Below are 24515 nucleotides of genomic sequence, written 5' to 3' on the forward strand. Positions count from 1 at the left end.
GAAGCAATTGCAAAAGTTTGGGATGAGTTGAGGAGGAAGCATTGACATATATACACTATCTATTTTACATGTGTAAAATAGATAGCTAGTGGGAAGCTGCTGTGGAGCACAGGGAGCTCAGCTCTGTGCTCTGTGATGACCTAGAGGGGTGGGTTGGGGGGGGGAGAAGGTGGGAGAGAGACTCAAAAGGGAGGGAATATACGCATAACTGTGCTGATAATTGAAGGATAATTGCTTTACCAGGCAAAGGGCACCACAGTGGGCTAATTCCCTCAAGACAGTGTGACCCACTATGGAGTAGTTAGTGAGGAGTTTCATGGTGTTTAAGTATCAGGGTATGACCAGCTCATGCACAGTCCTTGGACTGGTTGGCATCAAGGTGAAGTTTCAAGCATTAACAACCTCCTGGTTTCAACCAGTCTAGGGTCTATTTGCTTGCCCTCAGCAATTCTCATCTGTGAAACAAGCACAAAATATCCACTCTCTGTAGATTTATGCTATGTCCTGACTGGCCTTCTCTAGTTAACTTGGCATGCTTTAGTCCTGGGATTAGCCCAATAGTTAAGCTATGGGCACTGAGTTCATTTCTGAGTCAGCATCTTGCCTGGAGTGGGTGTGCCTCCTTGATTCTCCTGAATATATGGCTGTTTTTAAATGCCCTCTGTCCCCTAAATCCACATGCTCTTTCTATTCAAGGTTTTATATGCTCTAGTCTATGTCTCCACCCTTAATTTCTTGTCCCTGGCCCCATATATATATAGTCTCCCTGCAACAGTAATAAGCCACTCCAGCTCCCTTTAGTTTAAGCTTAGGTTTATGAAAAACAGACACCAGTCTCAGGCAACACCCAAATAGGTCAGAACATTGCATTAAGGCTTTTTAGATCAATCTGGTTTGCTGGAGGCAACTGGGACCTGAACTGCCACCCTTTACAGATCAAGACTGCAGTGTACAAGTGAGGGAAGTGGTAAGTGGGAGTAAAAACACAATGAAATGACCTTCTGCTCTCTTCTGGAATTTTCCTGATAGTGTGTTTAATGTATTCCTGTAGAATTTTGTTTGTTTCCAGAGCTCCTGTGAGGTTTTTTATCTGGTTTCTGATTGTTTTCTCACATTTCTAAAGGAGAATTCAATACTTCTAGCTCACCTTTTTGCTGACATCAGTCCACATGTTAAATTTTATTTGGCTTCACAACATCCCATTGTATCAATACATCTTGATTTCTCTGACTCTTCCCATATTTGTAAGAATTTAACTTGTGTACAGATTCTCCTTTTATGAGTAACCATTGAGCAAGATAGTAAAGTAAATAAAACTGTTATTATTTCAATTATGATATCTTTCCAAAAAGTTATATAACTAAGTCCAAAGATAAACCTCTGTAAGGGTCTGTTTGCACAATGCACATGGTATCCAGAAATCATTAATAATTAATCTGCAAAAAACACTTTGTTAGAATGTGTCGTTTTGGTATTCTTTTCAGGATATTACCACTGTGAGGTCTGGATAGCAATGTAATTATGGTGGTGAGAAAAGTAAAAATGCAAATTTATTTTCATTAGAAGTTTTCTTTATTAAGGAATAATATTTTGAAAAATGCTTATTAATCACTCCATTAAATTGTGTGATTCTCTATATGTGTGTATGTGTATCAGTGGCTTCCCTGATAGCTCAGTGGGTAAGAAATCAGCCTGCAATGTGGGAGACCTGGGTTTGATCCCTGAGTTAGGAAGATCCCCTGGAGAAGGGAAAGGCTACCCACTCTAGTGTTCTGGCCTGGAGAATTCCATGGATTATATAGTCCTGTATAGTCCATGGGGTCACAAAGAGTCAGACACCACTGAGTGCATTTCACTTCACTGTATGTGTGTATGTGTATATTGTAAGTTGTTAATTATTTCAACTGATGTTGGATCAAAATCAAGCTTCATATTAGAAAAATGAAAAAAAAAATTGTGTGGAAGTTTCTAGTCTAACATATGGGCTTCCCTGGTGCCTCAGATGATAAAGAATCTGCCTGCAATGTGGGAGACCTGGGTTCAGTCCCTGGGTTGGAAAGATCCCCTGGAGAGAGGACACGGCAATCCACTCCAGTTTTCTTGCCTAGAGAATCCCATGGACTAGGAACCTGGTGGAATACAGTCCATGGGGTCGAAAGAGTCGTACATGACTGAGCGACTAAGCACACCACAAGCTTCATATTAGACAATGAAAAAAAATATGTGGAGGTTTCTAGTCTAACATATGGTCAATAATTGTTCAGTCAATCCATCATTATATGATTCAGTTCAGTTCAGTTCAGTTGCTCAGTCGTGTCCAACTTTTTGTGATCCCATGGACTGCAGCATGCCAGGCCTCCCTGTCTATTGCCAACTCCCGGAGTTTACTCAAACTCATGTCCATTGAGTTGGTGAGGCCATCCAACTATCTCATTCTCTGTCATCCCCTTCTCATCCTGCCTTGAATCTTTCCTAGCATCAGGGTCTTTTCAAACGAGTCAGTTCTTCCCATCATGTGGCCAAAGTTTTGGAGCTTCAGCTTTAGATCAGTTTTTCCAATGAATATTCAGAACTGATTTCCTTTAGGATGGACTGGCCTGATCTTGCAGTCCAAGGGACCCTCAAAAGTCTTCTCCAATACCACAATTCAAAAGCATCAATTCTTTGGCACCCAACTTTCCTTATAGTCCAACTCTCACATCCATACATGACTACTGGAAAAACCATAGCTTTGACTAGACGGAAATTTGTTGGCAAAGTAATGTCTCTGCTTTTTAATATGCTGTCTAGGTTGGTCATAACTTTCCTTCCAAGGAGCAATCATCTTTTAATTTCATGGCTGCAGTCACCATCTGCAGTGATTTTGGAGCCAAAGAAAATAAAATCTGTCACTGTTTCTGCTGTTTCCCCATCTATTTGCCATGAATTGATGGGACCAGATGCCATGATCTTAGTTTTCTGAATGTTGAGTTTTAAGCCAACTTTTTTACTTTCCTGTTTCACGTTCATCAAAAGGCTCTTTATCTGTTCTTTGCTTTCTGCCATAAGGGTGGTATCATCTGCATATCTGTGGTTAATGATTTAACCTCAGGTCAATGATTTAATCAGTGTAATTAATGATTACACTGATAAAACTGCAAACAAGTTAATTGACTTCAATCCTTCTCGGGGTACTGGTTTCACCTTGGCCCTCTTACAATGTATCTGCTAACATTGGAGAGTGCAGCTAGGGCATTACCTCACTGGCATTTATAACCTGTCAAGGCAAAAGAGAAAAATCAGAGTCTGCTTAGTCGGAGAAGCGAAACAGACAATGGATCCCAAAAGTCAGAGAGTGAAGCTTAATGACGGCCACTTCATTCCTGCCCTGGGATTTGGCACCGGTGCACCTTCAGAGGTAAGTGTAGTGGTTTGGGGTTGAGATATAAATAGTACGTGGATACAACATGAATGGAAGGAGGTTAAGATTCTTAAGCATTGAGTTTCTGGTTGACTCTGGGAGGATCATGTGGTTCCACTAACCAGGCTAGAACCATGCCCCGTGAAAAGGGAGAGAGCATCCAGTCTTCAGTCTGCATCAGGGTCTGAGGCTGTGCTCACCTGCAGATTACTCTGCAGGTGTCCCCCTCCAGTTTCTATCTCTTTCCCAGCTTGGCAGAAGGGTGAGACTCAGCTGTCAAGATCACTGAATGTCAGCAGCTTGGCTTTGAGGGCAACTGCAATGGCGGTGTTCTCTGTATATTTCATTTCAGGACTCTTTCCTCCTTCCAGAAAGACATGACTCAGTGAAATAATTGAGGTGGGAGGGCCTGAAGGTGAGGTGACTTAAATATAGTGGGAGAGGACTGTTTTTCTCCTGTGGTATACCTGCTCAGTGCCAGGCAAGACACATTCCACCTGTGTTTGGCCTTGTACTTCTGCTTGGAAAGTTTTTCTGATGGGAACTATACTGTCATTTGAGGGAATAAGCTACAATCTTACATGCCAGGCTTTGTACTGTATCCTTGGATTTTGTAGTGCCTTTTTATTAAAGTATAGTTTTCAGTCCTTGGGCATAAGAGGGACTAGTGGAAAAGTCTCTAGACTGGAAGCCAGAAACTTTGCTGTCCATCTTGCCTTTAGAGTATGTAGTTGTGACAACGGACTGTTCTTCAAACTTTGAATCTCATTTTTCTAATTTATAGAACAGAAGATATTTTGCAGATAGAAGATGGGGATTGTTCACTTTGCAAAATGTGATGAGTGGAGGGAAGGGTCCAGGCTAGTACTGAGCTCACTGGTTCATTCCTCAGTACACCCCACAAGGCACATGATCATAAGGAAACCAAGACTAGACCCAACAGGGGGAACTTGGACCAAGCATCTACCTCCTTGAAACATGAAAGATCCTGGATTGCAGAAACATATTGAAATATTATTCAGCTTGAAAAGGGAAGTTAATCCAACCATTTGCAACCACACCAATGAACCTGAAGAACATTAAGCTAAGTGAAATAAGCTAGAAATAGGAAGACAAATACTGCATGTTCTCTTCATAGGTAGAATCTGAAAAAGTGAACTCATAGAAGCAGAGTGTAGAGGAATGGTGAACAGAAGCTGGGGACAAGGTTAAGAAAAATGGAAAGATATTGGTCAAAGGTCCAGACTTTCTGTAATGAGATGAATGTCTGGAGACCTGATGTACAGTATGGTGACTATAGTTAATAGATATTAAGTATTCTCATGAAAACACCCCAAAAATTGGCTACGTGAGAAGATGAATCTGCTAACTAGCTTGAATGTGGTAATCATTAACAATGGATAGTTATATGAGAACATCACTTTGTACACCTGAATAGATACAGCTTTTATTTGGTGTTTTCTGTGTAGTTACACTGGTAGACAGAGGTCTTAGAAGCTTTCACCTGGTTTCTTGATGCATTTACAATCCCCTTGTACTTTTATTGATTTTGCTTCAAACATCTCACTGTATAAATCACATCCATGACTACAATTTTATTCTGAGTCCTTTGAGTTTTTCCACCAGATCACTGAACCTAGAAGGTATTTGGGTCCTCTGATGCCTGTGATCAACCAGTGATAGCCTGGGGTTGAAGGGTTCTTGGGTGTCCATTTAATCATTGACCAGGAACATTCAGGGAAACTGTCATGGGTTCATTACCACACATGAAGAATGAATCGAATGCATGAAGAACTGTCGGTTCTTGATAAGATCAAGCTTGTGCCTTAGCAATCTCTTAATCATTTGGATATTCAATTACTATTTTTGTTGCTTATGTAGGTTCCTAAGAGTGAAGCTGTGGAGGCCACCAAATTTGCTATAGAGGCTGGGTTCCGGCATATTGACAGTGCTCATGCATACCAAAATGAAGAGCAGGTTGGCCAGGCCATTCGAAGCAAGATTGCTGATGGCACCGTGAAAAGAGAAGACATATTCTACACTTCAAAGGTGCTATGTGTGTTGTGTGTGTGCACATGTGTGCAAGTGACTGGGGCAGATGACAATTTGGTAATAGAATCAGTAGTTTGGTGAAGGTGCTTATTGGTACCACTGTTTTCACACTTATTTGTTTCTTAAATCTAGTACCCTTTTTCTCTCACTGTGCCTTCCCCTCCCAAAAGAGTATAACTATAGCTTTATCATGATGGTGTGCTCAAATTTTAATTTTACATGAAAGTCACTTTATTTCTTTGAGCCCAGGCTAGAGCAGTGTAATTTATTATGGGCTAATAAGTCAGGCAGACTTGGGAGCAGATTATAGCTTTTCTTATCATCTGGGTGAGTTTCTCAAATTTATTCACATTCTAAATCTCAGTTCTCAGCTCCAAGAGTAAGAGGGCATTGGGAGAGACACTTTGTGTGTTATACAAGATCTAGCCAAAGTGTCTTGAATTATGTTCTGCTCATGTTAAACTGTTCAAAGCATTTTTCCCTACAGTTATGTAAACAAGATAGTAATTCATTTTGAGAAGATGGATCCTTTGGTCAAATTAGACTATGTATATTATCTAGGGTGAAACAGATCACCAGCCCAGGTTGGGTGCATGAGACAAGTGCTCAGGCCTGGTGCACTGGGAAGACCCAGAGGGATCGGGTGGAGAGGGAGGTGGGAGGGGGGACCGGGATGGGGAATACATGTAAATCCATGGCTAATTCATTTCAATGTATGACAAAAACTACTGTAATGATGTAAAGTAATTAGCCTCCAACTAATAAAAATAAATGGAGGTTCTGCTTTTATACTCTATCAAGCATTGTTCAGTTGATGGGTATGGTAATTATTGATAAAGTTATTTATATCTTTATTCATTTCATTCAATTGTGAAAGATGTACAGATGACAAATTCAATCAAATAATGAAGTTTACATGGTAGGTTAGAAAAAGAATGGAACTTAAGAAGAAATGGAATTTTTTCCCATGGTCATCTCTTTCCAACCAATAATAATATCTAGCTATTAAGTAAAACAAGTCAAAAAAATTACATGAAGCATTCATTTCCCACAGCTTCCTTTGTTTAATCTCTGCAGGTTTGGTCCACTTCCCTTCGTCCAGAGTTGGTCCGACCAGCATTGGAACAGTCACTGAAAAATCTTCAGCTGGACTATGTTGATCTCTATATTATTCACCAACCAGTGGCTTTGGTGGTAGGTGATTTGTGTGATCACCTCTGTTCTATTTCTTGGGTCAGAATGTCTATAACTTCCATGGATGGTTGACACAATTTTTCTAAGTTAGGTTGAAGGAATGGTTACACTAGAGTAGAATCCCCTAAATAATCATTTGTGATCATCTTTTTGGGGAGGTTCTTTGAATCTCTTACCTGCCTCCAGAGAAACAAATTAAATAATCTAAGACTCTGTCTCTAAATCTTGAGGAAGTAGAAATAGGCAAGTTCTGTGCATGGCGCTGATTAGGCCTGGGAGTTGGGATTTCACATCCAGAGTTCAGTGCAGAGTGCTGAGCACTGACACGGCCTCACAATTGAACAGGATGAGGTCATTTCATCTCTCATCCTTTCATGTTTCATTGATTTGGAGTTGTCCTTCTGGGTGGGTCTAAACCTCACAGTCTTCTCAGGACTCAGGAGACCTGGCCTTCACTGTCGCCTATGTTCACAGTGACATTTGCAGACTGCACTTAGCCATTAAGCACTGTATTATGTGGAGGAGAATTTTCCAGTTGTTCCAGTGGTTAGGATTGTGTGTTTTCAGTGCTGAGTCAGAGTGTTTTGAGGGAGTGGGTTCTATTCCTATTCAGGGAACTAAGATATAGCAAACCCACAGAACAGCCTAAACAAAACAACAAGAACAACGTCTATTATGCAGAACTCATTTTTAGAATACAGAATTCTTCTCAAGCCATCCTTTGCCAAAGGATATTGGACTATGTAGATGGTAATTCCCATCTACATAGATTTAAGTATTCCTAATACATGACAGAAATGTCTCTATTTTTCTATTCCTTATAATGACATCACTCTTGGTTTGCTTTATTTTTATCTCAGCATTTTCCATGGGTGGCAGAATGACCTTGATCTGTTCAAGCCTCGTTGTCCAGAATATGTGAGAGTATGTCTACATCTTCCACATAGCTTATCAACCTAAAGAGAACCTTGATGGTTCATGTGTATGCCCTGAAGCTATCAGATGTTCAGAGTGAAAAGGAATTCTGATATTTAGTCCAGGTCAAGATTGCAATTTTTATGCCAGCAGTAAGGCATAACTTACTGTCATTCCCTGCATGATAGAGGCATTTTGCAAGAGGAAAGTAAAAGGGGCAAAAAAAATTCACTTAAGTCACTGACAGTTCCCAGGAGAATGTAGGAAAATTATATCTATCAAAATATATAGTATGTATGAGATTACTGGAAAACTGCCTTCTAAAGACATTGCTGATAAGGAAGCTGTGGTACATATACACCATGGAATATTACTCAGCTGTTAAAAGGAATTCATTTGAATCAGTTCTAATGAGATGGATGAAACTGGAGCCCATTATACAGAGTGAAGTAAGCCAGAAAGATAAAGACCAATACAGTATACTAACACATATATATGGAATTTAGAAAAGTGGTAATGATAACCCTATATGCAAAACAGAAAAAGAGACACAGATCTACAGAACAGACTTTTGGACTCTGTGGTAGAAGGCGAGGATGGGATGTTTCAAGAGAACAGCATCGAAACATGTATATTATCTAGGGTGAAACAGATCATCACCCCAGGTTGGATGCATGAGACAAGTGCTTGGGCCTGGTGCACTGGGAAGACCCAGAGGGATTGGGTGGAGAGGGAGGTGGGAGTGGGGAATGGGATGGGGGACACATGCAAATCCATGGCTGATTCATGTCAATGTATGGCAAAAACCACTACAATATTGTAAAGTAATTAGCCTCCAACTAGTAAAAATAAATGGAAAAAAAAAATAAAGACATGGCTGATAACTCCATTTGCAAACCATTTTGCAAATATCACTATGCAGAAAGTAAATGAACCTCATGAAGGTTTAGCATCCTAGTCCCAGATATGCCTGGCATGCTGGCTAAATGTGGAGAAATATTTGGTGACATCTCTGAAATGACTGCTTCTATTCCAGCCAGGGGAGACACTTTTCCCAACAGATGAAAATGGAAGACCGATGTTTGACTCAGTGGATCTCTGTCGCACGTGGGAGGTGAGTCCAGGGAGGAGAGAACCAGCCAGGAGAGGGGGAACCTCCTTCATTTCTTCCACCTGTGAGAATGGGCTGTGGACCATCAGACTCAGCAGTTCATGAATCTAAGGCCTGGGATGCTGGGTTGTGGGGAGGAAACCATTGCTGAAATGTTCACAGAGAGGAATGAAATGGAGAATTTGGGACAGTGTAGACAGGCATCTCTTTCCTTCCATGTGATTGTCTTCTCCAGGGTTTTCTAAGGAGATGATACTTCTTCTTGTGTCATGACCTTCTTCCCTTTTATCTTCTTGATAAGCAGTGCTAGTTCTTGACCAGAGATGCTCTTAACGATTTTTCAGCATTTCTTATTGCTATATTGCCCATTCCAAGTGACTGCTCACCACCCCTCCCTCCTAGGCCCTGGAGAAGTGTAAGGACGCAGGGCTGACCAAGTCCATTGGGGTGTCCAACTTCAACCACAAGCAGCTGGAGAAGATCCTGAACAAGCCGGGGCTCAAGTACAAGCCCGTCTGCAACCAGGTGAGCAGCTCAGCTCCTCTCCCTCCTGCTCTCAGAACCTCCTTCTTGCACTGGAACCTGATGTCTGTCTGTCCTTCCCCCCTGTTTATCCAACCTTTGTGGACAGAGGATCCTACACAGATGAGCCTGTGTCTGGACTGTATGAATAGAATCTATAACAGTATCTTTGATAAGCTCTGGGTGGAAAAGGTGGGGATGGCTTCCTGCTCAATAGTGGTGGAGACTGAGGGAAGACAACGGAGGTGAAATTCCTCCAGAACTTAGAGGAAGGAGGCATTTCCCTGAGCTGAAAGCATGACCAGAAATCAGGTGTGAAAGTTCTTGGATGAAACTGTGTACAGGAAGGAAGACCATGAAAACATGGAATGGGAAGTAAATACAGAGAAAAACCAGGTGAGACAGGTGTTAATGGTTTGTGTGAGGTTTAGATGCCTGAATCCTTAGTCTTGTTGTCCCAGCTTCAACAGGGAGCACTGTATAGAGAAATGTGCTGGAGACTATGAAAGTCACCTAGGTTAGAGCATGAAGTTAAATGCTTATGTTGATCCTAACAGTTGATGGAAGTTACTCAGGATTTCAGATCAGTTTAGTTCAGCAGCTTAGTCATGTTTGACTCTTTGCAACCCCATGGACTGCAGCACACCAGGCCTCCTTGTCCATCACCAGCTCCCAGAGCTTACTCAGACTCAAGTCCATCGAGTCACTGATGCCAGCCAACAATCTCATCCTCTATTGTCTCCTTATATTCCTGCTTTCAATCTCTACCAGCATCAGGGTCTTTTCCAATGACTCAGTTCTTTGCATCAGGTGGCCAAAATATTGGAGTGTCAGCCTCAGCGTCAGTCCTTCCAATAATTATTCAGGTTCCTTTAAGACTGACTGGATCTCTTTGCAGCCCAAGGGACTCTCAAGAGAGTTCCCCAACACCACAGTTCAAAAGCATCAATTCTTTGGCACTCTGCTTTCTTTATGGTCCAACTCTCACATCCATACATGACTACTGGAAAAAGCATAGCTTTGACTAGACAGTCCTTTGTCAACAAAATAATGTGTCTGTTTTTTAATATGCTTTCTAGATTGGTCATAGTTTTTCTCCCAAGGAGCAATCATCTTTTAATTTCATGGCTGCAGTCACCATCTGCAGTGATTTTGGAGCCCTCATAAATAAAGTCTCTCACTGTTTCCATTGTTTCCCTTCTATTTGTCATGAAGTGATGGAACCGGATGCCATCATCTTCATTTTATGACTGTAGAATTTTTAAGCCAAATTTTTCACTCTGTTTCACTTTCATCAAGAGGCTCTTAGTTCATCTTCACTTTCTGCCATAAGAGTTGTGTCATCTGCATTTTTGAGGCTATTGATATTTCTCCCAACAATCTTGATTCCAGCATGTGCTTCATCCATCCAGGCATTTCACAGTTTTCCGATGTACTTTGCATATAAGTTAAATAAGCAAGGTGAAAACATACAGCTTTGACTTATTCCTTTCCCATTTGGAACTTGTCTGTTGTTCCATGCTTCCCTGGTGGGTCAGATGGTAAAGCATCTGCCTGCAATGTGGGAGACCCGGGTTCGATTCCTGGGTCGGGAAGATCCCCTGGAGAAGGAAATGGCAACCCAATCCAGTACCATTGCCTGGAAAAACCCATGGACAGAGAAGCCTGGTAGGCCACAGTCCATGGGGTCACAAAGAGTTGGACATGACTGAGCGGATTCACTTTCCTTTCCTGTTGTTCCATATCTGTTTCTAACTGTTGCTTCTTGATCTGCATACAGATTTCTCAGGAGGCAGTTAAGGTGGTCTCATATTCCCATTTCTTGAAGAATTTTCCAGTTTGTTGTGATCCACACAGTCAAAGGCTTTGGCATAGTTAATAACGCAGAAGTAGATGTTTTTCTGGAACTCTCTTGCTTTTTCAATGATCCAGCAGATGTTGTCAATTTGATCTCTGGTTCCTCTGACTTTTCTAAACCCAGCTTGAATATCTGGAAGTTCATGGTTCACATGCTGCTGAAGCCTGGCTTGGAGAATTTTGAGCATTACTTTTCTAGTGTGTGAGATGAGTGCAATTGTGTGGTAGTTTGAGCATTCTTTGGCATTACCTTTCTTTGGGGCTGGAATAAAAACTGACCTTTTCCAGTCTTGTGGTCAATGCTGAGTTTTCCCAGTTTGCTGGCATATTGAGTGTAGCACTTTCACAGCATCATCTTTTAGGACTTGAAGTAGCTCAACTGGAATTCCATCACTTCCACTAGCTTTGTTCCTAGTGATGCTTCGTAAGGCCCATTTGACTTCCTATTCCATGATGTCTGGCTCTAGGTGAGTGATCACAGCATCATGATTATCTGGGTTGTGAAGATCTTTTTGGTATAATACTTCTGTGTATCCTTGCCACCTCTTCTTAATATCTCTGCTTCTGATAGGTCCATACAATTTCTGTCTTTATTGAGGGCTATCTTTGCATGAAATATTCCCTTGGTGTCTCTAATTTTCTTGAAGATATCTCTAGTCTTTCCCATTCTATGGTTTTCCTATATTTGTTTGCACTGATCACTGAGGGAGGCTTTCTCATCTCTCCTGCCGTTCTTTGGAACTCTGCATTCAAATGGGTATATCTTTCCTTTTCTCCTTTGCCTTTTGCTTCTTTTCTTTTCACAGCTATTTGTAAGGCCTTCTCAGACAACCATTTTGCCTTTTTGTATTTATTTTCCATGGGGATGATCTTGCTCCCTGTCTCCTGTACAATGTCAGGAACCTCTGTCCATAGTTCTTCAGGCACTCTATCAGATCTAATCCCTTCAATCTATATCTCACTTCCACTGTATAATTGTAAGGGATTTGATCCAGGTCATACCTAAATGGTCTAGTGGTTTTCCCTACTTTTTTCAATTTAAGTCTGAATTTAGCAATGAGGAGTTCATGATCTGAGCCATAGTCAGCCCCCAGTCTTGTTTTTCCTGACTGTATAGAACTTCTCCACCTTTGGCTGCAAAGAATATAATCTATCTGATTTTTGTATTGATCATCTGGTGATGTCCATGTGTAGAGTCTTCCCTTGTGTTGTTGGAAGAGGGTGTTTGCTATGACCATTGTGTTCTCTTGGCAAAACTCTGTTAGCCTTTGCCCTGATTCATTTTGTACTCCAAAGCCAAAGTTGCCTGTTACTCCAGGTGTCTCTTGACTTCCTACTTTTGCATTCCAGTTCCCTATAATGAAAAGGACATTTTTTTTTGAATGTTAGTTCTAAAAGGTCTTGTAGGTCTTCATAGAACCATTCAACTTCAGCTTCTTCAGCATTACTAGTCAGGGCATAGACTTGGATTACTGTGATATTGAATGGTTTTCCTTGCAAACAAACAGAGATCATTCTGTTGTTTTCGAAATTGCATCCAAGTACTGCATTTTGAACTCTTATGGTGATTGTGATGGCTTCTCCATTTCTTCTAAGGGATTCTTGCCCCCAGTAGTAGATATAATTAATGCTCATCTGAGTTAAATTCACCCATTCCAGTCCATTTTAGTTCGTTGATTCCTAAAATGTTGATGTTCACTATTGCCATCTCCTGTTTGACCACTTCCAATGTGCCTTGATTCATGGACCTAACATTCCAGGTTCCTATGCAATATCATTCTTTACAGCAGTGGACTTTGCTTCCATCTCCACTCACATCGACACCTGGCTGTTGTTTTAGCTTTGACTCTGAATTTTCATTTTTCTGGAGTTATTTCTCCACTGATCTCCAGTAGCATATTGGGCACCTATTGACCTGGGGAGTTCATCTTTCAGTGTCCTATCTTTTTGCCTTTTCATGGGGTTCTCAAGGCAAGAATACTGAAGTGGTTTGCCATTCCCTTCTCCAGTGGATCACGTTTGTCAGAACTCTCCACCACGACCCGTTCATCTTGGGTGGCCCTACATGACATGGCTCATAGTTCCTTGAGTTAGACAATGCTATGGTCCATGTGCTCAGTTTGGTTAGTTTTCTGTTATTGTGGTTTTCATCTGTCTGTCCTCTGATGGATAAGGATAAGAGGCTTATGGAAACTTCCTGATGGGAGAGACTGACTGAGCAGTATGGCAGGCCACTGCTGACCCATACCTCTGCAGGAGAGACTCAAACACAGTTCTGGCTCAGTCTCTGTGGGGTCTCTGTGTCCTGGTGCACACAAGGTTTGTTTGAGCCCCCCGAGGTCTCTGGAGGGTACGAGGTTTGATTCTAAACATGATTTTGCCCCTCCTACTTTCTTGCTGGGGCTTCTCCTTTGCCCTTGGATGTGGGGTATCTCTTTTTGGTGGGATCCAACATTCTCCTATTGATAGTTGTTCAGCAGTGAGTTGTAATTTTGGCATTCTCACAGGAGAAGATGAGCACACGTACTTCTACTTTGCCATCTTAAAGACTCATAGACTCATCATCCCCTGAGGCAACATTTTTCATTGGTACTGTTTCATGGGGGCTTGTTGGTTAATATTGGGTACCAAAAATGCAAATTTTTCTTTGTCTTGTGGGGCTAAGGGTATTGTATAAGAACAATCTTTAAGATTCAGAACTATAATTGGTCAATTCTCACATAAGGCTGAAGGGGATGGGAGTCCAGGCTGCAAGGTCCACATGGGTTTCATTACTGCATTAAAAGCTCAAAGCTCATGAAGCAGCCTCCATTTGCCTGATTTTTTATAGACTATGAAAACTGGAGTATTCCAAGGACTAGCATTCTCCTCTATGTGTCCTGCTTGAAACTGTTCTTCTACCAAGGCTTGTAGATGTATAAGTTTCTCTCTTACTAGAGGCCATTGATCCACCCAAACAGGTTTAGATGTAAATTATGTTAGAGGTGTGGCGTGGGGTGGCAGAGAAACTTTAAAGGCCCTCAATTAGCCCTTTTCTCTCCAGTTTCAGGTGAATAGGTAAAGGAGAAGGATCTCCCTATAAATTCTTTCCTAACTCTTTTCCTGATTGGCATCCCATTCTTGCCATCACATGATCTGCCTTTTCCTCATTGGAGAGAACTAGGTGCCAATGGGCAAACAGATCTCTGTCCCAAAAATTACAGGGAATGTCTGCAATAAAAGGTTGGAAGTGAGCAAGTTGTTTGTTGGGCCCTAGGAAGGAAGAAGTGTTGCACTTCGAGCAAATTGTTGAGGTTCCCCCAAGCCTGATTATCTTTTCCTGGGGTTCAGTCAAGGGCCAATCAGCTGGCCATTGAGAAGAAGTAATGATGGAAATGTCAGCCCCAGGATCTAAGAGTTCAGAGAACATTTTTCCTTGGATTTTAGCCTTACATGTGGGCCAATCTGAGAGTATTTGTAGAATAAAGCACACTAATTGGTCACCTGTGCTCCCAAATCCTTGTTCTCCTCTGGTGACAGGATTATAGTTGTTAGTTGCGTGGTAAGGCAAGAGAAGGAGTTGACCAATTTGTTGAGCTTGAGGAATGACTTGGAATCAATGAGAGAGAGCCATTACTTTAATTTCTCCTGAATAGTCTGGGTCAACAAGGCCAGGAAGAATTTGGAGGCCCTTAAGGGTAAGGCCACTTCTGCCCAGAATGAGTCTTATGGTCCCTGAGGAAAGGGGCCTTGGATCCCAGTAGGGATTGCTAATGGGTGGTGGTTGGTGAGGAGGGGATCAAATTCATTCATTCAAACAGTTATTGGGTTGGGAGGTCCAATCCAGCACTTCCACTGGTAGAGACTGAGCGGCTGGAGATAGGCTGAAGGGTGTGCTGGAGGTCCTCACAGTGTATGCCCCCTCTGTTTGTGGGGCCCGGGGCTGACCCTGATGGCAGTTTCCGGGCTTCAAAGGGGAACCATTCTTATACAATTTTGATCTGCATTGATTAGCCCAATGATTGGCTTTTTGGTGCCTAGGACACAGTCCTGGTGTTTTATTTTCACCAGTAGGTGGAGGTATTGTAACATCTGTTTTGGGCCCAGAACAGCAAGCCTTTTTCATATGTCCGGGTTTTCCACATTGAAAGCATTTGGCAGGGGAAGAGCTAAAATTATTTTTAAAGGCAGCACAAATTGCTTGGGCCAGCTAGGTTTGTTTGTGAGCCTGTGTACCAACATTTTGACATGCTCGAACAAAATCGCCAAGGCTGCGATTTTGATGAATAGTGTTAAGGGCGGCCTTGGCATTTTTATAGGCTAATTGTTTTAACAAAATGTCCTCCGCTGTAGGACTATTAATTTGACGGTGGACAGCAGATGAGAGCCGGTCTACAAATTCAGTGAAGTCTTTTCTGGGTCTCTGTAATATTTTAACAAATGAACTGGTAGGCTCGCTGGGTTCTCATAGTGTCTGCTCTTGCTTCAGCAGCATTTTGCAATCTGTACATATGCTCCCACCAGTATACGTTCATAAGTCAATTGGGCTGTTGGACTGGTATATTGCCCTGTGTCTATGAGCATTTAAAAAGTAAGATTACCTCCGCTGGCCAAATTAATACAGGCTAGCTCTTGGCACAACTCAGCATAAGAGGCAAAAATCTGTAAATTTGGGGGACCACATAAAGCTGTTTTGGCTAGCATTTTAACATCGTAAGGAGATCATCTCCCATGCAAGCAAATTTCTAACAGCTTCCATGTATGTATACAGAGAATTGACCCTGTTCAGTCTAACACTAGATTTAGTTCCTTTAAAACCTGATGTCAAAAGTTTCATGGGTTGCAATAACCTGACTGGGATTACTGGGGTTGGGCCTGTAATTGATAAGGAAAGCAAGGTGGTCCTCAATGTCTAAAGCACCCATAGGAAGGGCAGAGGCCATGGCCTGCTAAAAACCAGGCCAGTGGCTTATCCTCCAGAGACATTTCTGGACACAGTGGAGGCGACGGTGGTGGAAAATTGTCCTTGAGCTTGGGTGACAAAGGGGTGGAAGGGTTAACAGTACGTTTGAGGACACTGTCTTCTCACATTATTTCTCAGTCTGTCGAGGGTATAGGACTGATTGCACTATCCCCCAGGTGGCAAACAGAGTCATGAATATGTGATCCCCTCTCCTGTGTGCTGTTTTCAAATTTTCTCCCACTGGATCCCAATTTTCATTATCTAGAGTGCCTTCTTCCAGAAACCAAAGGTTATGTTTAACCACCTCTCTTAGCAATTGTGTCAATGGCTCCTCTTTCACCTGTGCTCCTGCAGTCTGGAGGAGGTGCCTCAAAAGTTGGAGATGATGTTTCTCAGCTTTACTCAAATCCTTCCCCATTGACACCCTGACTCGGGCAACAAGGGACTTCCCACCCTTAGAGGGCCTTTGAGGGCCTGATCGTGATCCAGATGTCTCACCTACAGCTCACTGTCTTCACTTTGAATATTTTCCTTGGGGGGAATCCTTCCTGACTTCAGGTCCCTATTCAGGGGCCACCTGCCATGTCCAGCACAGAGGGTGAGAAAGACCTGAACCAGGGGTGAGTGTGTAATGAAAGGACAGACACATCTAATTTGCAAGCGGGGGATCAGGGGGCCCTCCTGCTCTCCATGGCAGAAAGACAGGACCACTCCTTTCAGCCCGCACTTTTATGGGCAGAAGTCATGAGATCACTAGGAAATAGTTATACTGGAGAGTTTGATCAGCGTACCATAAAGAGGGAGTAAAGTTGAGGTTCTGCTTTTGTCAGGAACATTTGTTTTGTTTCCACGGGGGTGGACGCAGGGGCCGGCAGTGAAGCGGAGCAGAGAGCATGCCCAGCCCCAAGTCTGTCCATTCAGCATGCTTACTAGCACAATCATGAGGGAACAATTTGCTGCACCCTCGAGCCATGGGGCAGGTTCTGGTCTCTGCTCTGCCAGGCTGCAACAATATTTTGCTGACTTGGGTCTGATTGTGGTTCACATGTAATTTTCAGTCATCTTAATCTCTTTTAATGTAAAAAGGTCACTCAGTCATTGTGTTACCAAGATATCCAGGCAAGCTTTTGGCAAATACACTGTATTTATCATTGTTATTTTGTGATGCTAATTAACTTGTTTCTGTAATCCTAGACTATGTAAATTAGTAGTTAAACCTGAACTCCTTGCTACATTAAATATTTTGACAAGAAAATGTTAATTGCATGCTTTGTCCCTAAATGAACCTGGGTAAGAAGTGCATGGTGACAAGTTGTCCACTGTGAGTGACAGTACTTTTGTTTTCTGGTAAAGCTATTAGTAGCTGGACATTTTATTTGGAAATGTGTATTTTCCCTCTGAAATTATCTAGTCATCTGTTGGATGATAACCATCATCAGGGGAAGTTTGATTTCCCCCAAGTTTTCACATAATAGTTGAGAAGCCATTGAGGACTTTCAACTGAACTAATTATTTCATTGGAACATTTTTCATTATTTTCCATTTAAACACTCTCTTTAATCTTCTGACATTTTATTGTAAAAGTAAAATTCCCTCGTTATTCAGGATAAAATACATCTATTCCTATAAGATAGGGTAAAACACTGCACTCCTTCACATTAACTGTCAGTTTTTGAGAAAAGCTTTATTGTAATAATCACCATCTGTGAAGAGAAGCATTTTTGTTCTTTCTTTCTCTTTCAGGGATTTTTATTGCCTCTGTGTGCTACATTTGCTTTAACTCATGATTCCCATTGGTGCTCAAATCTACTGAAATGTCACCGATGGGAATTCATCAAACTGGTTCTTTTGTCCTTCAGACATTTCTTCATAAGACTGTGCAATTTCTTTCTTTCTGGCATAGTTTGATGTCCAAAGCTTAGACAGCTCTTTTCCTGTCCCAGGTCTGGAATTAGGCATATGTCTTGATCTGTTCAGTGGTGTTCAACAACCAAGATCTGGTCCGTAGAATTACTTGTTCTCAGTAATGTCATTATTTTTTACCTTTTCAGTGGACAGAAATATAATTTTAAAAAAATCTTTCTTTGATATTTCCAGTTGTAATTTGATGTGACACAGTTTTTCTTTAGCATATATAATTCTTACTTTTAGGCTTTTTCTGGTGTATTATCTTTTCATATAATCTGACACTCTTTTCTGTTGGCATTCTACAGGTAGAATGTCACCCTTATCTCAACCAGAGCAAACTACTGGAGTTCTGCAAGTCACACGATATTGTCCTAGTTGCCTATGGTGCTCTGGGAGCCCAACGAACTTTACAATGGTAATGAACATTATTGATGGCCACAAGGAGTTTATCTAAAACTCATTTTTTGATGAAAATTTTATTGTTCCGGACTCAGTACTTCGGAGATAACTCTCAAAGGTTAGAGAAGAGAGAAGACAGATGGGAGAAATCCTCTTGTCTTTTCATCACCCTGGTAGATTTCTTACATTACATGTGTCTTGTATATAGATTTTAACACAAGTGTCTGCATTAAAATCTCTATATAATACCCCAGTTGATAGCTAAGACATAAGTTTGTCTTATAATAATTTACTTATTTATGGACTAATGAGCACATTACTATAATAGACTTACCGAGCCGCCCTCACCTTATGTCTAAAATCAGGATAATAATACATAATTTCCAAGTTTATCATGATTGAAAAATAAGTACAAGTTGAACCACTTTTGTAAACATTTGTAGAAGAATTGCACAATGTAAATAATTATGAAATGCACAGTCTTCATTTTCAGACTACTCAACTTTTATCAACACCTGAGACAAGTGAAAATTAGAAAAAAATGAAAAACAAAATATTTCCCAATCTTTCCCATCACATTCTCCTTTCATACTATTGTCTTTACTTTTGAACATTGATTGGAAAAGAAAAATAACCACAGTGAAGTAAAAAAGAAACAAAATCCATGACTTTGGCAGTTCTGGTTTCAACTCAATTTTGCATCTGAATCACTTGCAGAGATCTGTAAACACAGGATGGAAGGTGACGCATTTGAGGTTCTGTATCAGTTGTCTTCAGTGAAGCCGTGGAACTTTGTGTTTCTAACAAGATTCCAGGTGGTACTAATAATGCTAGTTCACGGACCACACTTTGAGAAGCACAGGTCTAGAGCTGACATACCTGATCTGTTTGGGAAGCCTCTTCATAAACTGAGTACTTAGTCTTAGCTCCTCAGCATTTCTGAATTTCCTTCCAGGGTGAACCCGAACCTCCCCTTTCTCTTGGAGGACCCAGTTCTCTCTGCCATTGCCAAAAAGCACAAGCAAACTCCAGCTCTGGTTGCCCTTCGCTACCAGATACAGCGTGGGGTTGTGGTTCTGGCCAAGAGTTACAACAAGAAGCGCATCAAAGAGAACATACAGGTGATGAGTGGGGCTGTGGGCAGAGGGCTTCTAAGGAATATCTTTCACGAGGGGCATTCTTTGTCTAACTGAGGACAGACATGGATTCCCTATCCCCTCTGTTGTCCCCATCCAGCTGGAAAGTCCTCCAGTCCCCAGGGGGAGGCCAGCTCCTTGGGGAAAAGATTAATGTGATTCTTCCTTCTTTTCAGGTGTTTGACTTTGAACTGACTCTGGAAGACATGAAAGCAATTGATGGCCTCAACAGCAATATAAGATACTATGATTTTCAACAGTAAGTGACTTGTATATGTTCCACAAATACTGTTTTCTCTAGCATGTAGATCAGCAGAGGAATAAGCTTTCTTAAAGCTTAATTTTAGGGATATAGCCCTGGTTTCCAGTGTAGGAGTAAACCAAGGGCTTCCTGCAGACCTCATACCAGAGGTTTCCTCTAGGGTTCTGTCTCTGATCAACAGAAATGTGACTGGGACCCAGGACAGCCAATCAGTAAAATCCCCAGTGTTGACATTGTGGTGAATTCACTACATTGTGCCCCGAATCCCTGTGCCTGGTGTCCCTCCTCTCAGGGCCCAGAAACCCAGGAAACACAGAAAGAACAGTGCCTGAAGCCCGTTCTTATTTCAGAAAGTGAAAGTGTTAGTTGCTCAGTCTTGTATGACTCTTTGGACCCCATCAACTGTAGCCCCCCAGGCACCTTCTTTCAGGGACTGATGCAAATGCTTCACCTTTAGTTCTTTACAGAATCAGGAGGAAATGATACACAATGACTGTGTAATAAGGAATCCATCCTGAATTATATTTCTGCTTATCCTAACACAATTGTAAATGCATTGTTGATATTTCTGAAGGAGGGGCCCATGAAGGCCAACATGCTTCAGTGTGAGAAGTCACAGTGAGCCTGGTGTCACTCTCTCTCCTGAGTGTCTGGTGGATTTTCTCCCTGATGGACTTTTCTTTACCAAGACACCATCTATTTCTTCCAAATTTATCTCTTTATTGACTTTTCCCCATCACATCTACCATTTCCTCATCCTTAAAATGTCACCAAATGAATTTTGAGTATATCATGAACTGAGCCTCCAGAGACAGACTTCTGTCCTTACATACCTGGTAAGATTGTCTGGGTCTCTCTGGTTTCTCGAGTCAAGACTCACCCTAGTGTAGACTTTGTCCATCAGGGGTCCATCCACTGGGGAGTTCCTACCTCCTTGACTTAGTTAGTACCATGGAATTCCAGCTGCCTAATTACTGCAGGAGGATGTCAGGACTGAAGAGATGGAAGACTAATCAAACAGACAGATGTTGGGAAGGAGTTTAGAGAAAAGGGAACACAAATTAGTGATAAAATGAAGATTTAATTTCAAATGAAAGATCTCAAAACTCTCCTTGTTTGTAGTGTTCAGTCGCTTCAGTTCTGTCTGACTCTTTGCAACCCTGTGGACTGTAGACCACGAGGCTCCTCTGCCCATGGGATTCTCCAGGCGAGAATACTGGAGTGGGATGCCATGCCCTTCCTGAGGGGATGGTCCCAACCTGGGTACTGAATCCATGTCTCCTGTGTCTCCTGCATTTCAGGCAGATTCTTTACCCACTGAGACACTGGGATACCTCCTTGTTTGTAAAGAAGATATATATATTTATAATTATATTTACATATGGGCTTCCTATTTGGTACTAATGGTGACAAACTCACCTGCCAATGCAGGAGACCTAAGAGGTGCAGGTTGGATCTCTGGGTTGCAAAGATCCTCTGGAGAAGGAAATGGCAACCCACTCCAGTATTTGCCTAGAGAATCCCATGGACAGAGGAACCTGGTGGGCTACAGGCCATGGAGTTGCAAAGAGTCAGACACGACTGAAGCAACTTAGCACACAGCACACATGCACATATATATGGGCTTCCTAGGGGGCGGTAGTGGTAAAAAACCACCTGTCAATGCAGGAGGCATAAGAGATACAGGTTTGATCCCTGGGTGGGAAGATCCTCTGGAGGAATGTAGACAACTCACTCCAGTATTCTTGCCTGGAGAATCTCATGGACAGAGAAGCCTGGTGGGCTATAGTCCATAGGGTCACTAAGAATTGGACACAACTGAATGACTTAGCATGCATGCATACTTATGTATATGTATATTATGATTCTGAAAAAAGACATGATGATAAATGAGAAAAGATAGCAAGTTACTTTTCTGTCCTTGAAAGCTTTATGTATATTCTGTGCTCTCCCTCATTAAGCTGTGAATGCCTAGACTTACTTATCCTTGTAGGTTTATGTCGATAGCACAGCTCCTGGCACATGGAATGGCTCAGGATGCATTCTTTAATGAATGGAGTTGAAAGAACAAATTTAGAAAAAAAAAATCAAACTATAAGGAAGGAAAACAGCAGTAATGTTAATTAATAAATAATGAGTGTAGTCATATAACACAAATTAAGAAAGCAGTAATCACATTTTATAGGTATAATTGTTTAGGTGTATGTGGTATTTCTTCAATTTACTCTGTATTTGAGGGGTGCTCAATAATTTTTTTCTGTTGAATGGATTTATGAAAAACAGCAAAGAATTCCTTAACTATGATACTTCTCACCACTTAGGATCAAAAGTTCCACCTGTGTCTGAAATGACCTCCACAGTTACCCCTAGGTCTGTGCCCTCTTATAAATTATAACCTGAGTCAAACTACCTGTCACTGTGGGGTGAATATTACACTTGAATGCTGGGATTGGACATGCAGGTGCCTTGTGCACATGGAGAAGACACCTGATGTGTGCTTGTTGGGGCAGAAGATGGGATGTGTTTATAGATTTAGAGTTTTAGACCATCCTGACCACACCCACAGAGTAATGGTCTCTATGACAACATGACAGATTTAATAAGTTATTCCTCCTCTTTCAGGGCGGTTGATCACCCTGAGTATCCATATTCTGAAGAATATTGACTGTGAGCTGTCCACCATGCATTCTACCAGAACTTCTTTTCTAGGGTTGTGAAGAGCATTTCTGTACTTGGTGGAGATGTTTAAAAAGGTGTATGAACATTTGAAGCTTGTTTATCATTAAAAAAATTTTATGAAATGAAGACTCCAAATATGAATTCTATTTTTTCATGATAACAAAATAATTTGGAAAATAAAAGAGAAAGGACAGAAAATAAATATAACATCCAGTTAATTTATTTAATAACTCTTATGCCTTTTCCTTTGTCAAAAATGAATTATTCGATCCAAGAGAGAAATGGAAAATTTTATTCGAGTCAGATTTGAGAACTATAACCCAGGTAGAGCATCTCAGAAAGCCTGAGAACTGTTCTGTTCTCTAGAAATCAAGGCACGGGGATTTAAGTTTTGGAGACAGAGGGCTCTGCATGAAAAGACATAGTGTTGACAGTGTTCATAATCCATATCTAAGCATCATCATGGTGGGTCATGTGACCCCTTACAAGGTCAAGAAGGAATTTATCTTTTAAGGAATTAATTGTCTTACTGATGCTAGGAGACTGATGTTCTTCAATGTCGAACAGGTCTTCCCTCTGATTTGGGAGGTCTGGTACCATGCATCATGCAGACACACAACTCACAGTGAGGGAGAGGAGTGCATGCAAAAGTAGAGAAAAGGTTTTTGTATTTAAATTTTTCTTTCCATAAAATAAAAGTTTAATTTGATACTTTCATGACTCTCCTATATAAAAGTATTTGCATGTTTATTTACAACTTGAAATAATCTTCAATATACAGGTTTCACACTTTTTTTTTCTACTTAGTGTAAGCATTTCTATAAGTTATCTAGTATTATCTGATGGTTTCCAGGGAGGAAGGGCTTGGGAAAGAGTTGGATGGGGAGGTTGGGGTTAGCAAATGCATACTATTGTATACAAATTGGATTAACACAAAGTCCAAATGTACAGCACAGGGGACCATATTAAATATCCTACAGCAAACCATAATGGGAAACAATATGAAAAAGAATATATATATATATATATATATATATATATATATATATATACACACACACACACATATGAATGACTGAGTCACTTTGTTGTACTGCAGTAATTAACACAACATTGTAATTCAACTATATCTCAATAAAAATGAAATAAAATAGTTCCAGTACTATATTTCACTTCTTATAATGCTTCCCAGGTGACTCAGTGGTAAGGAATTCTAAAGAATGAAGGAGACTGGTTCAATCCCTGGGTCAGGGACATCCCTTGGGGAAGGAAATGGTAACCTACTCCAGTATTTTTGCCTGGGAAATCCCATGGAGAGAGGAGCCTGGTGGGCTACAGTCCATGGTCACAAGAGTTGGACAAAACTTAGCCATTGAGCATGGATGCATGTTACAAAGCAGTGCATCTTATTGATTTATTTAATTTTTTAAAACTGTTAGAAGTTCTTTATTTAAAAATTTTTTTTGAAGTTGTAATACTTCAACTACCATTGTAGTTGGTTTACGAAGGTCTGTTAATTTCTGCTGTACAGAAAAATGATTCAGATATGTCTGGAAATCGCAGCCCACTTCAGTATTCTTGCTGGGAGAATCCCATGGACAGAGAAGCCTGGAAGGCTACAGTCCAAAGGGTCACAAAGAGTCGAATACGACTGAAGCAACTTCATGCCTTTTTATGCTAAACATTTTGATTAGTTCTCATATGTTTTACCATTCCTTCCTTGATTTAGTCAGCAAAAGTTTATTGAACACTTTTATCAATAAATAAAATAGAGAAGAATAAATTAAAATAAATTCTTGAATTGATAGTTTAGTGGAGGGTGACACTGTAAATGAAATTAGAATTTAGCTATTAGAAATGGGTAAGTGCCAGTAGGAGATATTTCTACAAAATCTCTCCCATTTCTGTACATCTGATTAGGTGGAGGCACCAACTACCCTTCATCCCACACAAGCATTTGTTTTTATAACAAGCACCCTTGCAACACAGAGGCAGTGGCTCCTTGCAGAGACATGGAGGGCATGTTTGCTGTGGAGTAATGTAAAGAAAACATCTCTCTCCTGAGAAAGAGAGGGATCCTGAGTGCCTATGGCCATTGATCCAGGATCACTTGACTCAAGTTTTCTCTTGTTACTCCA

At 41.1% G+C, this 24515-nt stretch overlaps 1 protein-coding gene across 1 annotated transcript; it reads left to right on the forward strand.

Annotated features, from left to right (window-relative positions):
* Nucleotides 1–3159: 3159 nt before the first annotated feature.
* On the forward strand, nucleotides 3160–22503 carry LOC110142558 (dihydrodiol dehydrogenase 3-like). Its single transcript, XM_020901803.2, has 9 exons — nucleotides 3160–3397; nucleotides 5282–5449; nucleotides 6530–6646; nucleotides 8598–8675; nucleotides 9075–9197; nucleotides 18207–18316; nucleotides 19256–19421; nucleotides 19613–19695; nucleotides 22321–22503. Exons 1-9 carry the CDS (start codon nucleotides 3314–3316, stop codon nucleotides 22361–22363), a joined length of 972 nt encoding a protein of 323 aa, XP_020757462.1. The 5' UTR covers nucleotides 3160–3313; the 3' UTR covers nucleotides 22364–22503.
* Nucleotides 22504–24515: the final 2012 nt, after the last annotated feature.

This window comes from Odocoileus virginianus, chromosome 9 (assembly GCF_023699985.2).
Source record: "Odocoileus virginianus isolate 20LAN1187 ecotype Illinois chromosome 9, Ovbor_1.2, whole genome shotgun sequence".
In the NCBI taxonomy this organism is placed as follows: domain Eukaryota; kingdom Metazoa; phylum Chordata; class Mammalia; order Artiodactyla; family Cervidae; genus Odocoileus; species Odocoileus virginianus.

What these genes read in the sequence shown, in the direction of transcription:
- LOC110142558 (XM_020901803.2), top strand. Translation starts at nt 3,314, where the DNA reads ATGGATCCCAAAAGTCAGAGAGTGAAGCTTAATGACGGCCACTTCATT. An exon ending in ACATATTCTACACTTCAAAG is followed by an intron (nt 5,450 to 6,529) that starts GTGCTATGTGTG and finishes TAATCTCTGCAG; the next exon opens with GTTTGGTCCACTTCCCTTCG. An exon ending in GCCCAACGAACTTTACAATG is followed by an intron (nt 18,317 to 19,255) that starts GTAATGAACATT and finishes ATTTCCTTCCAG; the next exon opens with GGTGAACCCGAACCTCCCCT.